The 14,959-nt window shown below is 51.4% G+C and overlaps 1 protein-coding gene across 1 annotated transcript in view; it reads right to left on the bottom strand.

The window, feature by feature from the left end:
• The window catches only part of MMEL1 (membrane metalloendopeptidase like 1), a 35,376-nt gene extending 27,723 nt beyond the window's left edge, over positions 1-7,653 (bottom strand). Inside the window, exon 1 of the mRNA XM_052654072.1 lies at positions 7,500-7,653. Coding sequence (XP_052510032.1) covers positions 7,500-7,653 — 154 coding nt within the window. The remainder of the gene's footprint in view (positions 1-7,499) is intronic.
• Positions 7,654-14,959: the final 7,306 nt, after the last annotated feature.

Raw genomic sequence — 14,959 nt, 5'->3', positions numbered from 1 at the left:
ATAGTGAGAAGGTGTCTGTCCACAAGCCACGAAGTGTCCTCACCAGGAATTAAATTGGCCAGTACCCCAACCTTGGACTCTTAGACTCCAGAACTTGGGGAAACAGATTTCTGTTGTTGAAGTCACCCCAACTATGGTATTTTGTTATGGTGGCCCAAGCAGTAACAGTTAGGACTAGACATGGAACAAGTGAGTGGTTCAAAATTGAGAAAAGAGTACGACAAGGCAGTATATTGTCACCCTACTTATTTATCTTCAATGCAGAGTACATCATACAAAATGCAGGGCTGGATGAGTCACAAGCTGGAATCAAGATTGTTGGGAGAAATATCAACAACCTTACATATGCAGAGGACACCACCCTAATGGTAGAACATGAAGAAGAACTAAAGAGCCTCTTGATGAAGGTGAAAGAGGAAGTGAAAAAGCTGGCTTAAAACTCAGCATTAAAAAAACTAAGATAATGGCAACCCATCCCATTACTTCATGGCAAATAGAAGGGGAAAAAGTGGAAACCGTGGCAGATTTTATCTTCTTGGGCTCCAAAATCATTGTGGACAGTGAGTACAGCCATGAAATTAAAAGATGCTTGCTCTTTAGAAGGAAAGCTATAAGAAAACTAGACAGTGTATTAAAAACAGAGACATTGTTTTGCCGACAGTCTATCTAGTCAAAGCTATGGTTTTTCGAATAGTTAGGTATGGACATGAGAGTTGGACCATAAAGAAGGCTGAGTGCCAAAGAATTGATGCTTTTGAATTATGGTGTTGTAGAAGACTCTCGAGAGTCCATTGGACTGCAAGGAGATAAAACCAGTCAATCTTAAAGGAAATCAGTCCCAACTATTCATTGGAAGGACTGATGCTAAAGCTGAAGCTCCAATACTCCGGCCACCTGATCTGAAAAGCCCACTCGTTGGAAAAAAAACCCTGATGCTGGGAAAGAGTGAAGGCAAGAGGAAACAGGGATGACGAGAAGGCAAGAGGACAAGATGGTTGGATGGCATCCCTGACTCAATGGACATGGGTTTGAGCAAGCTCTGGAAGATGGTGAAGGACAGGGAGGCCTGGTGTGCTGCAGCCCATGGCGTCACAAAGAGTTGGACATAACTTAGTGACTGAACAACAACAAGCAGATTGAGATGGGGCCAGAGGTTCCTGGGCAGACAACTGCCCCAGGTTCCTCTGATTATCAAGCAAGTTCAACAAACGACATCCTAATCAGCACTCCCCAAATTTAAGTGCAGAGGATCCCCTGGGGATTAGGTGCAGGTCCTCATTGAGTAGGCCTAGGGTGGACCCTGAGTTTCTGAATTTCTAACAACTCCCCAGGTGACACACTGTCTGTGGACACACTGTGAGCAGGAGGCTCCACATGCTCTGAAGCATGTACTTCAGAAAGAAGGAAAACTACTTCATAAGGGCTGCTGGGGAAGTAGGAAGAGTGATGAGCAAAGAAACTGGTAAGGACATGGAAAATCTAAACTAAACTGACAGTATTAGAGAATGTTGCCTGTGTGCAGTAAATAAAAAATGAGGTGGAAACCACGGACTTATCCACAACAATATGTAATCAGGGTGGAGGACAAGAAGAGTAAAGCTATTCTAAATGCTTGTGTTGTTTGGGAGAAACGTGAAGATATTGACTAACTGAGTAAGTCAAATATGCACATAAGAGTTAAGGTATATTAGTTTAGCTTTCTGCTTATGACATCAAATGCCACAGTAGAACATCATTCCCTTTGCAACAACAGGAAAAATCCAGATAGTCTACAGAAATCAATACTTTTCTGGAGACCCTCTAGGACCTGAGGTTAGAAGAGGACCCAGAAAACAGAGTGACAAGCCCCACCCGGCAGAGATGGGGCTGTTATTGCTTTGACAGTCCCCAGGAGGAGTAAGAGGTGGTCACCATACAAGTGACAAAGTAAGAAGAAGTCAGCTAATGTTTTAATGAATTCTTTTTTTTTTTAAAGGTCTGAAATGTTCTTTTTAAAACTATTTATTTTTGGCTGTGCTGGGTCTTTGTTGCTGCGCATGGGCTTTCTCTACTTGTAGGGAGTGGGAGCTAGTCTTTGTTGAGGTGCACTACCTTCTCATTGCAGTGGCTTCTCTTGTTGCCGAGCACTGGCTCTAGGCTTCGGTAGCTGTGGCACGTGGGCTCGGTAGTTGCGTTTCCCAGGCTCTAGAGTACGGGCTCAATAGTTGTGGCACACGAACTTAGTTGCTCTGTGGCATGTGGGATCTTCCTGGATCAGGGATTAAACCCGTATCTCTTGCATTGGCAGGCAGATTCTCTACCACCGATCCACCAAGGAAGCCCCTTAGTGAATTCTTGAAGGCCAAGTGTGAGTTAGCCAAGCTTCCACACATGAGGATTTTGCACTCGTTCACCAGCTATTTCCATGGACCCTTACTAGGTGTTGATGAGAAAGATTGGGGCAGTTCTCAGAAGGCCAGAGAGAGTTCCCCTCAGCGGCACAGGCATGTAGGAGATTATCTGCTTCTGCCGTGGGGCCTGCACTTGGTGTCTCATGCTTGCCTGGATTCTCCTCTTGTGGGAAGCAAGAACTTTACGCCACTTGGGGGAAGGGCAGTAAACATTTTCACCCCCCAGGGACCAGGTGAAAATCTACTGGTCTGGAGGAGAGTCTGATGTAAAAATCCTCTGCTCATGGAAGAGGCAAAGGAGAGCCCTGTGGGCCCAGGATCTTAGCTGAGGTCTGCTGCTACTAGGTAAGGGGGAGGGGACTCAGGGATACGGCAAAGCCTGATGGACATGGGGGTTAGGGCAGGGATGCTGTGACAGCTCCACTCCAAGACTGAGCCTGGGCCAGGACACCAGAGCTCCCCCCACCCCCTGCCAGCATAAGCCAAGCACTAAAGAGCAAGGGCAACCTCCCACCTGTGGAGGGACAGAGGCATGGAGAGAACCCCTCTGCGTCACACACATCTAGGGACTGCTGATTGCTGAGGCTGGAGCAGGAGCGAAGTGGGCCCGGAGGTTCCTTCTCTAAGCACAGGTAGTCATCACTCACAGCTGGAGAAAGGTGAAGTCTGCAGGGCACCGAGGGTGACAGAGTGAAAACAAAACCCCAAATCAGCTGACTCCTGACTAGATGGATTCAACCACTCACACAGACTGGCAGAACAGGTGTGCTTATTGCTGGGTACAAGTACTGTTTACTCCAGTCTCTGCTCTTTCTTTAGATGTTCAGCATTCAGTAAAAATGTGTGACACACAGAGACACACACATACACACAGGGAAGAAAAAGCAATCCACTGCCATGAGATAAATTAATCAATAAAACTAGACTCAGAGATAGCTCAGATACTGGCATGATCAGAAGAAGACTTCAGAATAATTATGATTAATATGTTGAAGGATCTAATGGAATAGGTGGATAATATTCATGAACAGATAAGACATTTCAGCAAAGGGATGGAAGCTATAAAAAAGTGGAAAATGGGAAACATCAGAAATAAAAAGCATGTTATTAGAGATGAACTTAGAATTTCTTTAACTGGCTGATCAGTCTAGATACAGCTGAGGAAAGAGCCAGTGAACCTGGAGATTAATTAGGGTCAAACTCTTCAAACTGTATCACAGAGAGTAAAAGAATGAACAAAATCTGAACTGGGCATCCAAATACTGTGGGATAATATCACACCATCCTACAGACATGTATGCAGTCTGAGGAGGGTGGAAGAAGCAAGAGAAAAATGAGAGTTCTTAAACAAAGATTGCTATTAATAAGAAAACCAAAAATAACAAGGAAAGGAAATATAATCCAGCTAGTCTTCATAGCTCAGCTATGAAAAATACTCACTCAGTAGAACTATGTAGTGATGAGTATGGATTTATCAAAGGCAATGATGTAGCTATACTGGGACAGCAGAAGCTTGGGTGGCTTAAGGAGCCAAATCTGCCTCCCATTTGGGATGTCAATAACAATACTGATAGAGGATCAATGACAAATCTAACATTCTGTTACAAAATTTGATCATAATATCATGATAGACATTTTTCCAAGTGTTTTTGAAGTATTAAATCATTGAACCCTCAAGTAAGCCTCTAACTATGTTATGTTCCATTTTACAGATAAAGAAACTGAAGCACAAAGGTGTGATGAAAACCCTCCAAGGTCACATAGCTGGGATTTGGGGAGGCTGGCAAGCCCACAAGCCTGTCAGACTTTGGAGCCTGGGTATTAACCACAACCTTATAGTGCCTCTCTGTGATCTAGCAATGACAATAAAGAGAGAAGAGTCCAGAGATGAAGTTTAGACGTTCCAGTCCAGGGGTTGGCAGTATTTTTCTGTAAAAGGCCGGATAAATATTTTAGCCTTTGTGAGTCACATACAGACTCTGTCTCACCTACTCGATTTAGCTCTTGTAGCATGAAAACATCCACAGGCAATATCCAAGTGAATGGACACAGCTGTGTTCCAATAAAACTTTATTTAGGAAAACAAGCAATGGGCCAGAGGTATCTAACCTCTGCACTAGACAATGAATATGACAACTTCTGAGGAGCATAATTCCAGGATGGGCAGGAGTATAGGCCTGGGACTGTATTTGCTACTGCAAATTTTATTTTAAAAAGTTGCTTTTATGAAAGAGCCTTATCTATAACTTTTGAAAAACATATTAAAATGAAAAAATCTGAGATAACCTTTAAAAGGATTAGAAATATAAAACTTGCAAGCTAGTTGAGGTAAAATGGAGTGAAAAATAATAGCCCAATCCAAAAGGTGAGAAAAGAGAAAAAAGGCATCAAAGCACAGAAGAACACAACAGAAAAAAACATGTTTTTGTGTGAATAGACGGAGACAAAATCCTCCAGGCAGAAGACAGAGACCAAAATCCACACAAAATACACGGTTCCAAAAGACACACATGTAGAGCTAAAGAGAGAAAATTTCAAAGAAAAAGAATGGAGGAAATAGAGAGCAAATGCTAACTCAGATCAGATGAGACAGAATTGAAAACAAAACATATTAAGGCAAAAGGCACATTAAGACATAAAGGGGCACTACACCATTATACAGACTTCGCTTGTGGCTCAGCTGTTAAAGAATCTGCCTGCAATGTGGGAGACCTGGGTTCGATCCCTGGGTTGGGAAGATCTCCTGGAGAAGGCAAAGGCTTCCCACTCCAGTATTCTGGCCTAGAGAATTCCATGGACTGTATAGTCCATGGGGTGGCAAAGAGTCTGACACGACTGAGTGACTTTCACTCACACCATTACACTGAGTGAAGATACACTGATTCTAAATTTGCATCCATATAATAATGTAGCTTTTGTTTGGCCATGCCCTTGGTGCTGAAAGCATGGAGTCCTAACCACAGGACTGTCAGGGAATTTCCTTAATGTAGTCTGCCAGTGCAGGAGATGGAAGAGACTTGCGTTCAATCCCTGGGTTGGGAAGATCCCCTGAAGAAGGGAATGGCAATCCACTCTGGTGTTCTTGCCTGGAGAATCCCATGGACAGAGGAGCCTGGTGGGCTAAAGTCCATGGGGTTGCACAGAGTTGGACATGGCTGATGTTACATAGCACACAGCACAGAGGGTCTTAAAACAGGCAATTTAATACTTGACATAACTACAAGGAGAGTGGAAAGTTCTCTAGGGCTAAGTTTTAGTACACACATCTTTCAATAATTAAAAGATCAAGAAAATGGAAAGAAACAAATATATAGATTTGATTGACCTAATAGATGTACTAAGCCTCATCTGTGTCTCCACTTTCACCTAACTGTGATTGGATGTATTCCGAATCACACGTGGATTATTTATAAAACTGACCTTGTATTGGCCGTAAAGCAAGTCTCAGCAAATACCAATGAACCAGTATCACGTAAACCATGGTTTCTGATGACAATTCAATTAAGTTAGAGTCCAATTACAAAAGGCAACTAAGAAAAAAATCTCCATCCATCTAGAAATTTAAAAGAGAGATTTCCAAGTAATTCATGAATCAATGAAAAGAAAAAAAAAAAGTGGATGAGAAAGTACTTAAGAATAAGCAATAACACAGCATATAAACCCTTCCACAGGCTCTATCAGGACCTGAGGCAGAGACTGGCTATGGGTCATTTGTGGGGGTAGGGGAGGACACAGGAGCCCTGGCAGAGACCCCACCTGTATTTAGGGAACCAGGAGGAGAAGGGAAGGCTGTTGCAGTCAGGGTGGGCTCACACTTCTCAGTACTGCCTAGATGAGGACTGGGATGGGGTGGGGTCAGCCCAGTCCCCAGGAAGCCCCTCAGCTGGGTTTCTGCAGCCCAGTAGCTGTGAACAGAGAGCTGAGAGCTGTGAACTGAGAGCTCTGTCATGTAGTGCCCATCTACCCTGAGAGAAGACCCAGGGTGGCCAGAGACCGAAGTGGCTGGCAGGGTGCAGCCGGGCACCTGGTCAGGCAGGAGCAGCCCTGGGGGGAGGGGGAATGCCCACTACATCTGGGGGTGGCGCCCACTCCTGGTTCAGAGAAACAGTGCTGGCCAGCAATGTCTGGGTGGTCCCATAGCAGTGCAGGTGGCTCCAGTCGGTGAAGGAACATTCTAGTACAAAGACTGCCACTGGCCTATTGTTGAGGGTGCTGGGGTGTGGGTGGAGAGGGTGTCTTTTCCTGCAGATCCTCCCGAGTCCTGAGCCTGCTGCCCACCCACCCGCCTGCAGGAGGAACCTAGAGCACCTCCCAGTTGGTGTCCACCCATTGCACATGCCCCTTGGGGCAGCAAGGTGCTCCAGTGAGGACAGTTCACACCCCAGGGTTTGACCTGGGCTACCTGGTGCCCAGGTGTAGACACGTGAGCGCCTCCCCTTGTTTCCCATGCCTCGTGACCCCAGGAGGGGACAGTTTGGGCTCTGTCAGTGGGGGTGTTCCAGCAGGGCGCTCTCGCTCCCCCACTTCCCTAGGACCCCAGCCTGCTCCCACCCTCCCCACCAAGGTTTGAAAAGCAGAGCCTGAGATGCCATGAGTCCGGGGAACCCGGGCCGTCAGCGGCCGGGGAGGAGGATCCCAGCGAGGTCCCTGCGGGCGGCAGCCAGGGAGGCGGCAGGTGAGCGCGGCGGCCGGAGGATGCTGCGCCGCGAGTGCTGGAGCGCGGGCTCCTGCTGCTGGGCCGGCCGGGAACTGCAGCGCTCTGTGCGGCAGCCGAGGGGAGGGGGCCCCCAGATAGGGCTGGGGACAGGGTCTACAGCTTCTCTGGAGTCCGGCAGAGGCCCACCGAGTCAGAACCAGCCTGGTGCCAGCCCGCGCCTGGGCAGAGCCTTCCAGAAGGGTCCCTGGTCCCCACAGGTCAGTGCCCCTCATCACCAGGCTATAGCACAGCCGGGCCGCCCCCGGTGCCCCGCGCAGACCCCGCCTGCCCTGCTCGCCAGCCGGGCTCCTCCGAGTGGGCGGGCGCGCAGACCTTCCGGAGGTCGGGTGCGGATAAGCGCGGTGAGCAGGGTGCCGGTGGCCCGTCCGGGGGAAGGGGGCGCCCCCACTCACCTCTGCTGTCGGCGTAGAGGAGGCCCAGGGTGACCAGGGCGCCGGTCACCAGGAGCAGCAGCAGCAGCAGCCCCGCCTCCAGGAAGCCTCGGTGCTTCTGCCCCGAGCGGCCGGCGATCTCCACCATCCCCACTGGGCTCTCGGGCTTGCCCATCGCAAGTCTCTAGACGGGGAAACCGCACAGCGGAGGAGCCCCAAGGCCAAGGCAGGGGCGGCGTCCACCCGGGGTGGGGCGTCAGGGCAGCGGGGGCTGGGTGTGGCGCTAGGGAGGCCCTGCCCGAGGCTGGAGGGTGCTCGGCCCTTTTCTCCATCCCAGGTCCTGTGCCTGAGGGCTCTCCTCCCTTTCCCAGCAAGTGTGAGTGCCGGACTCCGGGGGTGGGGCAGGCCCGGCCCTGGCCCGTTGGCAGTCCCTTTTTGAGGTTGGCCTCTCAAAGTCTGCTTTAGGGCAGAGATTGGTCTGGGGTCGCTCAGCTCACAGCTTGGGGTGGGCACGCAGGACCCAGGAGACCCAGCTCCCAAGATGTCAAGGGTCTCCTGCAGCGGATCCTGCCTGGGGCTCTTGTCCCGATTTGCGGGGATGTCCTGGAGCTGTGCGCCCCCTGCATCAGGGACACCCTCTGGGAGGTGGCTTGGGCCACTGGGCTCCCTGCTCACTGTTCCTGCCTGGAGCCCAAGGGGTCTAGGGGGAGGCGAGGGTGACTGTGGTGGCCAGGCAAGCCAAGACAGGACACGGCAGGGCAGCTTCAGTTGTCCCCCCACCCTGTCACTACAGAGGGGACGCCTTCTCCAGCCGGCCAGGTGGTGACGGCCAGGCTCTGAGCAGCATGGAGGACACCCGGGGCTGCAGCTGTGGGCACGAGAGGGTGCACTGCCCGGGTCAGTGAGGACAGTTCACAGAGGGCTGCATGAGTCCCCTGTGCATGTGAGCGTACGTGTGGATGCACACACGTGTGTGTGACTGCATGGGATGAGCGTGTGAACATGCACATGTGCATGTACACATGTGCGCATGCTCCTGGGTGTATGTGTGTGTGTGCTCATGTGCACGCCTCTGTTGCTGGCACTCAGGGCCCTGACCGAGAAAGGTGCCTGGGTCCCTGGGGAGAGTGGGCTGCCCTCCCAGCTTCAGTCCTCACATAAGCTCATACTCCTGATGTCGGGGCTGGGGCCCAGTCTACACCAGCATAGAGGACAGACCCAGTCCCGCCTGCTGGCAGGTAAGCGTGGCCCGAGGTTGCCCATGACTGGGTTGGCTGTTCTCAATGCCGACACGTATCCAGACTCACTGAGGGGTGAGGGGTGGGGGGTGGGTCTCTCAGCCCTCTGACATCACTGCCATACAACCCAACCAGGGAGGAGCAGCCAGGCTTCCATCACTTCTCTCTGCGCCCCTCCCCTTCTGGAAGTCCTTGTTTGCGGTCCCCTTAGCCAGGCTTCCACCGGTCTGGCCCACGCCCAGACCTGAACTGCTTCACCACCTCATCTGTGGTTCAGCCTCTACAGTCCTTATTTCTATTCCCATTGTCCACCTCCCCATTGGCGGTGTCAGTGTGGGGGTCACAGGGCTCCTTCTACCTGGTCCTCAGGACCTAGGTGGGTGCCCATGACTGTGGAGGCATCCACTGACTTGAAAAAATGAACGAAAGGATGAGTCAGGCTGACTGATCTGAGCCCAACTTAGCCCCTGTGGCCCTGGTTTTGCCAGCATCTTCTCTGATCAGATCTAATGAATTTCCTCATCACTCAGTTAGTCCACTTCACTGTGTCCTGCTGACTCCAGGGGACTCCGCATAACAAAGGTAGGCATACAGTAAAAACTCTCACTGAGGACTGAGGACAAAGCCAGGTACCGACAGGGGGAGAAGCTGGGGACCCCACCTCCCTGGAGACACGGTCATGGCATCTTCAGGCCTCTGTGGCCAGCTGGGCAGACAGGGGTCCTTACAGGAGTTGAGGGGCTGTGCTGGGCTGCTTGTCTGGGGCCTGGGCAATGGGGTGGTGCTTGGAGGGTGCTCTCCTGGCTGCACTGCCCAGGAAAGCTGGCCTGGCAGGTAGGCCCCTCGCTCAGCTCACCTTTGGGTCACTCAGAGCGGCCACCACAGACATGTCTCAGAAGGCTGAGTCAGGAGGGCGCCCAGGGGTGGGAGACAGTGGCTCCAGGCTTCTGGCCTCCTTTGTGATGCGAGCATGGATTCTCTGGAGGTGGACCCCCTCCTGCTCACAGTGGGCAAGTTCCATCTGGGTTTGGTGTGGGGGAGGGGCCAAGAGCTGCTCTGGGGGCTCTAGGCTTCCTGCTGAGTGAGCGAAGTCCCTTGAGGCTGAGGGTCCCACCTCCTGCCTTTCATCCATCCTTGCTGTCCCCTGGGTTCAAAGGGGCCACAGGGCTCCTGGGAAGGAAGGCCAGGCTCTTCTCCTTACCCTACTCACCTTGGTGGAGAGGTTGGAACCAAGAACCACCCTGGTCACGGGGTTCCTTTCTCTTTTGTCTCCAGGAAGGGTCTAGTGAGGGTGCTGGGTTCTGGGGGTCTTGCCGGGCTGTGAGGGGAGCAGGCATCCCTGCTCATCATGATGGGGTGGGGGTGGGGCCACCAGGGAGGGTCCCCACTCAGAGACACTGGCCCCCAGAAGGCAGGTGGCCCTGACTGGGGGAACAGGAGAGGGCCTCTGGGGTTGGCAGGGGCACCCCAGTGCTTCAGTGTTGGTTAGGCACCCCTGGCCCATGATGGGGCCAGAGTCGGGGCCTCTGGGTAAAGGAGGCCCCAGTCAGAACCCAGATGTCCCTTCTCCAGGCCTGACTTGGTCACCAGCATGGTTCTGCTTCCATTTCAGAATCTCACAGATGGAAGGATCCCCTTGGGCTCCTGGGACTCTGTAAGAGTCCAAGGCTGGGGCCAGGCCACAGAGCCAGGGATCTGGGGTAAACAACTGCTCACTCCATCCCCTCACCAGAAGACCCACCCTGGGTCCTGCTGGAACGTTCCAGTCCACGTTCCAGTGGTCTCTTAGGTTGGCCCCTGCACTGCGGGGAGGGCCATGCTTTAGGGGCTCAGATTCCAGAAACCTGTCCTAGCCCCCAAGCAGGGCTCGCCTCAGCCCCCTGGTTGTCCTGGCAGACCCCCAACCAAAGGCCTAGAGACCCAGCCTGAGCAAGGAGCTACCCAGGCTGCTGGTCTGAATGGGGACAAGGCCAAGGTCAGGGGACTGAGAAACTGGAGCTGCCCTTCCCGGGAGCCAGGGCTGGGTCAGGGTCCAGCCTACTGGCTACAGATTCCTTCCCAGAGTGTGCTGGCTCTGGGGACCCAGGCTCTGTGTTGTCCAGCCAGAGGTTCCCCCTCCCTGACACAAGGCCACCTGGATGCAGGGACTGTCTGGTCTCTGAGCTCAGCTGCACTTTCCCACTCACACTGTCCCGTTCAGGGTCCTCCCTGTCTGTAGCTCTATCAAAGAAAAAAACTACATGAGCAAGGGGCCTGGGGCCTGGCCTTGCCTCCTGGTGGGCACTGCACTGAGGCCAGCAGGTTCTGGGGGAATCCAGCATAGTGGTACTGGGTGCCCTCCAAGAGAATCTGGAAAAACGGGGGCCCACAGGCCAAGGACCTGCAGACCCCCAGCCAAGTCCCTGGATGGGCTGTGACCTAGCTGCCTTGAACACAGCCCCCCCAAAGTGGACTTTAGTCCTTTCTCCTAGATGAGCTCCAGGGCCAGTGTGGGCTCCCTGTCCACCCCTCCCCATCTCTTGGGCAGTGGATGTGGGAGGTGGAGGTCTGAGCCCAACCTCAGCTCTGGGGTCCAAGGAGCCAGCGCCCTCATGAGGGCAGGGAGTGGGGCACCCCTCCCTTCCCCAGTCCTGGGACCAGGGCAGGTCTACAGGGAGTAGCCTCACTCTGGGGCTGCCCTCAGACCCTGCAGACACCTGCCCTTTACGGCTGGGTCCAGTCCTTCCCTGCCCATGCCCTTGGGCCAGGTGGTTTGGGGCAGATCCTATCCTCCCCGAAGCAGGCATGTCTCTGAGCCTCAGCCCAACGGGAAACAGACCTTCCTTGGGTCTGCCCACCCATGCTCCAGGCAGGCAGGAGGTGCCCTGCTTGGAGAAGACAGGCTGGCTGGAAGAGGTTAAGTATTTCGAGGCAGTTGGAGAGCTGAGCTGAGAGCTGGGCCTCTGGGAGAGCCCTGCACACTGTCCTGCTCCCTGCCTCCTGGAGTCAAGTGCCAGGCATCCTAGACAGGAGGAAGGGACGGGGCGGTCTGACTCTGCCCCAGGTCTCCTATCACCAAGCCCCGCCCCCAGCCCCAACAGCTGGAACATCAGACCCCTTCTTTATATGATTTGTCTTGGAGTCAGACAAGAGGACAGATGTGTGGTGCCTGGCACAACTGTGTCGTTGGGAAACACCTGGCGGGGGTGGGGGTGAGGGGCAGGTGCAGAGGAGCTGAAGGGCGCGTGTGGTGGCTGACGGCCCATGCGGAGCGGCCAGTCATCTGTCTTGGAATTCAGGCTGCTACTTTTGTGATCCCTAGTTATTTTACTCCTGTATCCCTGATGCTAGGAAACTGAAGGCTAAAGGAGAAAGGGGAGGCAGAGGATGAGATGATTAGACAGCATTACTGACTCAATGGACATGAGTTTGAGCAAACTCTGGGAATAGTGGAGGACAGGGAAGCCTGGTGTGCCAGACTCAAGTTAGCGACCAAATTAACAATTAAGACCCTCATAACTAGCTGTTCTTTAAATTCTCGCTATTTAAATCACTCGTGTGGTTTCTGTCTCCTAAGTGGACCCTAATAACTCATGAATTGGCCACTAGGAATGGCCCCAGGAGGCACCCCCAAACATGGAGTTTGGGAACCAGCCTGCTTGTATCCTTGGGCCTGACCGTGGGACTGAGCGCCTGGGAGATGTGACTCGTGGCAGCAGCTTTAGGAGTGACCAAGCTACCACCGTGCTCGGCTGTGAAGTGATGGCTGAATCTGGGCCCAGGGAGCAAGGGCTGCGTGCTACTATGGATGAGCGGCCCCAAGGCCCCTGGTGTCCTGCACACACACATGGAGACGACAGGAGCTCAGGTCTGGGCTCAGCTCCACCACAGCCCTGAGAGGCCCTTCTGTCTCACAAGCACGGGGCTGACAAGGCTGAAAGACAGACACAACATCTGCTCCTGTGAGTAGTACAGTCAGTGCTGGGATTTTCACAGCCTCCCCGAGTTTCTTAGGAGAAAGTTCAAGCACTGATTGGGAAGGACTGGGACCCCGAAACTAGGAATGGGATGTCTGGTTGGCCTTAGATGGGGCTGAGAACCTCGAACCCCTGGGGCCTCTGAGCCCCTCCCATGTCCAAGGAGACAAGCCCCTTTCACTAGAAACCCTGCGAGAACCTCCTGTGGACCAGATACTTAGAAAGAGGCTGCTCATTCTACTAGATGTCCATAGTTAGCCCCCAGACCCACTGGTCCAATCTCTGCATGCTCAGGGTAGGGGAGAGTACAGGGTCCAACCCAGAATAAAACAACTTACAGTAATAGATCCGAACAATTTCAAGACATAATTAATCGATGCCAAGAATCCTGGGGATTATGCGGGGATGGGTCAGGGGTGTCAGACCACAGTGAAGGGAGCACAGCTCAAGCTGGGTTGGCACCATTCACATAGGTGCACCAGGCAGAGACTCTAAATTTGTGTGTTGGCCATGTGCTCCCCGGGGGTTCAGCGGTGGAGAATCCGCCGCCAAAGCAGGAGATGCAGGAGGCATGGGTTGGGATGATTGCCTGGAGGAGGAAATGGCAAGGACATGGCAATAATTCCAGGATTCTTGCCTGGGACATCCACGGGACAGAGGAGCCTGGTGGGCTGATGAAGCTGAGATGCCAGAACTCTCCTGTGTAATGTAGAGGAAGGAACCCAAGGGCACAGGGAGGTGACACGTTGGAGAGGACTTATCATTCGTGACCCATGCCTCTGATACAGCCTCCAGTAGGGCCACAGAACTTACTTTAAGTATTTCTGTGGTTAACTATACAGACACATTTCCTGATTTTGAAAAACCCTTGCATTTCCATGTACCTTGCTGTCAAACATTTTGTTGAATTCAGGTTTGTTGGCACTTCATTTAGTGTTTCTGAACTGATAATTTGTACATGAAATGGGTTTGTGGCTTTCATTTGGTTGAGACTATGCTTTCTAAAAAAAAAAACTTGGAAGGGAACTATATTTGGTATTTTGTAATAAACTATAATGGAAAAGGATAGAAAAAAAAGAATATAGATATATACATATATACGTGTAACGGAATCTCTTTGCTGAGCCCCAGAAACTAACACAGTATTGTAAATCAACTATCCTTCAACAGAAAAAAATAACTTGGAAGCTTTTCTTCTTTTTCTTGGCTGCGAAGGAGTTTAAAGCAATTACGAGCTGACTGTTCTTTAAAGGCTGGCAGATCTCCCCGACACCATCTGGAACTGGAGCTGTTTTGGGGGAAGCTCCCTAACCACCTTCTTTTTCCCTCCACGATAATTGTCCTGTGCAATTGTTACATCTACTCTGGAGTCAGTTCAGTTAAATAATATTTTCCTAGGAACTAACACCTTTTATCCAGGTCTTCAAATTTATTTGCACAAAGTTGAGAAAAGTGATGTCTTATGATTCTTTAAGTTTCCTGTGTGTTGTTTTTACTTCTAAAAGTTTTATGGCTTTGTGCCTTTCCTGTCTTTCCAGATTAAGTCAGCTACTGGTTCATCTGTTTGATTTTCGAAGAACTGTATTTTGGATTTTTGAGTTCTTTCCCTTTTCTATTCCTAATTCATTAACTTCTGTTTCCTGTTATTCATCCCTGCCTGTTAATTTCCTCTATTTCACTGTCCTTTTTAAACTTCTCACGTTTAGGATGCACTTCATTTTGATTGGCTAGTTATGCACTCAGGGCGTGAACTTTCCTCTGGGCACTGCAACCCATAAGGGCTTCCCTGGATTTTTTTTTTTTTTTTTTACTATTTTTCCAATATTCTGCAATTCCAGTTTTGATTTCTTTTTGGATCCAAGAGGTGTTTCACCTGCAGGGAATTTTAAAACATCAATTTACAGCTTTATTGTCTTTAGAGTAAGTAATGGTCTCTGTACCACATCATAAATATTTCTTGGTAATCTCAGATTTTGAGAAAACAAGGTGCAGCCTGTGTTCTCAGGGGGACAATCTGATTTATATTGAAACCACCTGATCATTCTGCTATAATGGAGGCCATCTAGGGCCTGTGAGTTCTTGTCCACTTGGGTGCCATGGCAGGAGGCTGGGATATGGCCTCACATGGACCTGCAGATGTGGTAACGACCCCCAGGCCATGTGGAAGTGGGTGGGGAGGACTTGCAGAGGGTTCTCTGCCAGCTCAGCAGTGAGGAGCTGGGGGTGGGAGACTGGTTGGGGGCTCTTCAAAGATCATCAGCTCCTGGAAAGCTGTGGTGAGTCAGGC

The sequence above is a fragment of the Budorcas taxicolor genome, chromosome 16 (assembly GCF_023091745.1).
Source record: "Budorcas taxicolor isolate Tak-1 chromosome 16, Takin1.1, whole genome shotgun sequence".
Lineage (NCBI taxonomy): Eukaryota > Metazoa > Chordata > Mammalia > Artiodactyla > Bovidae > Budorcas > Budorcas taxicolor.
This window is presented reverse-complemented; position numbering and strand designations above follow the sequence as displayed.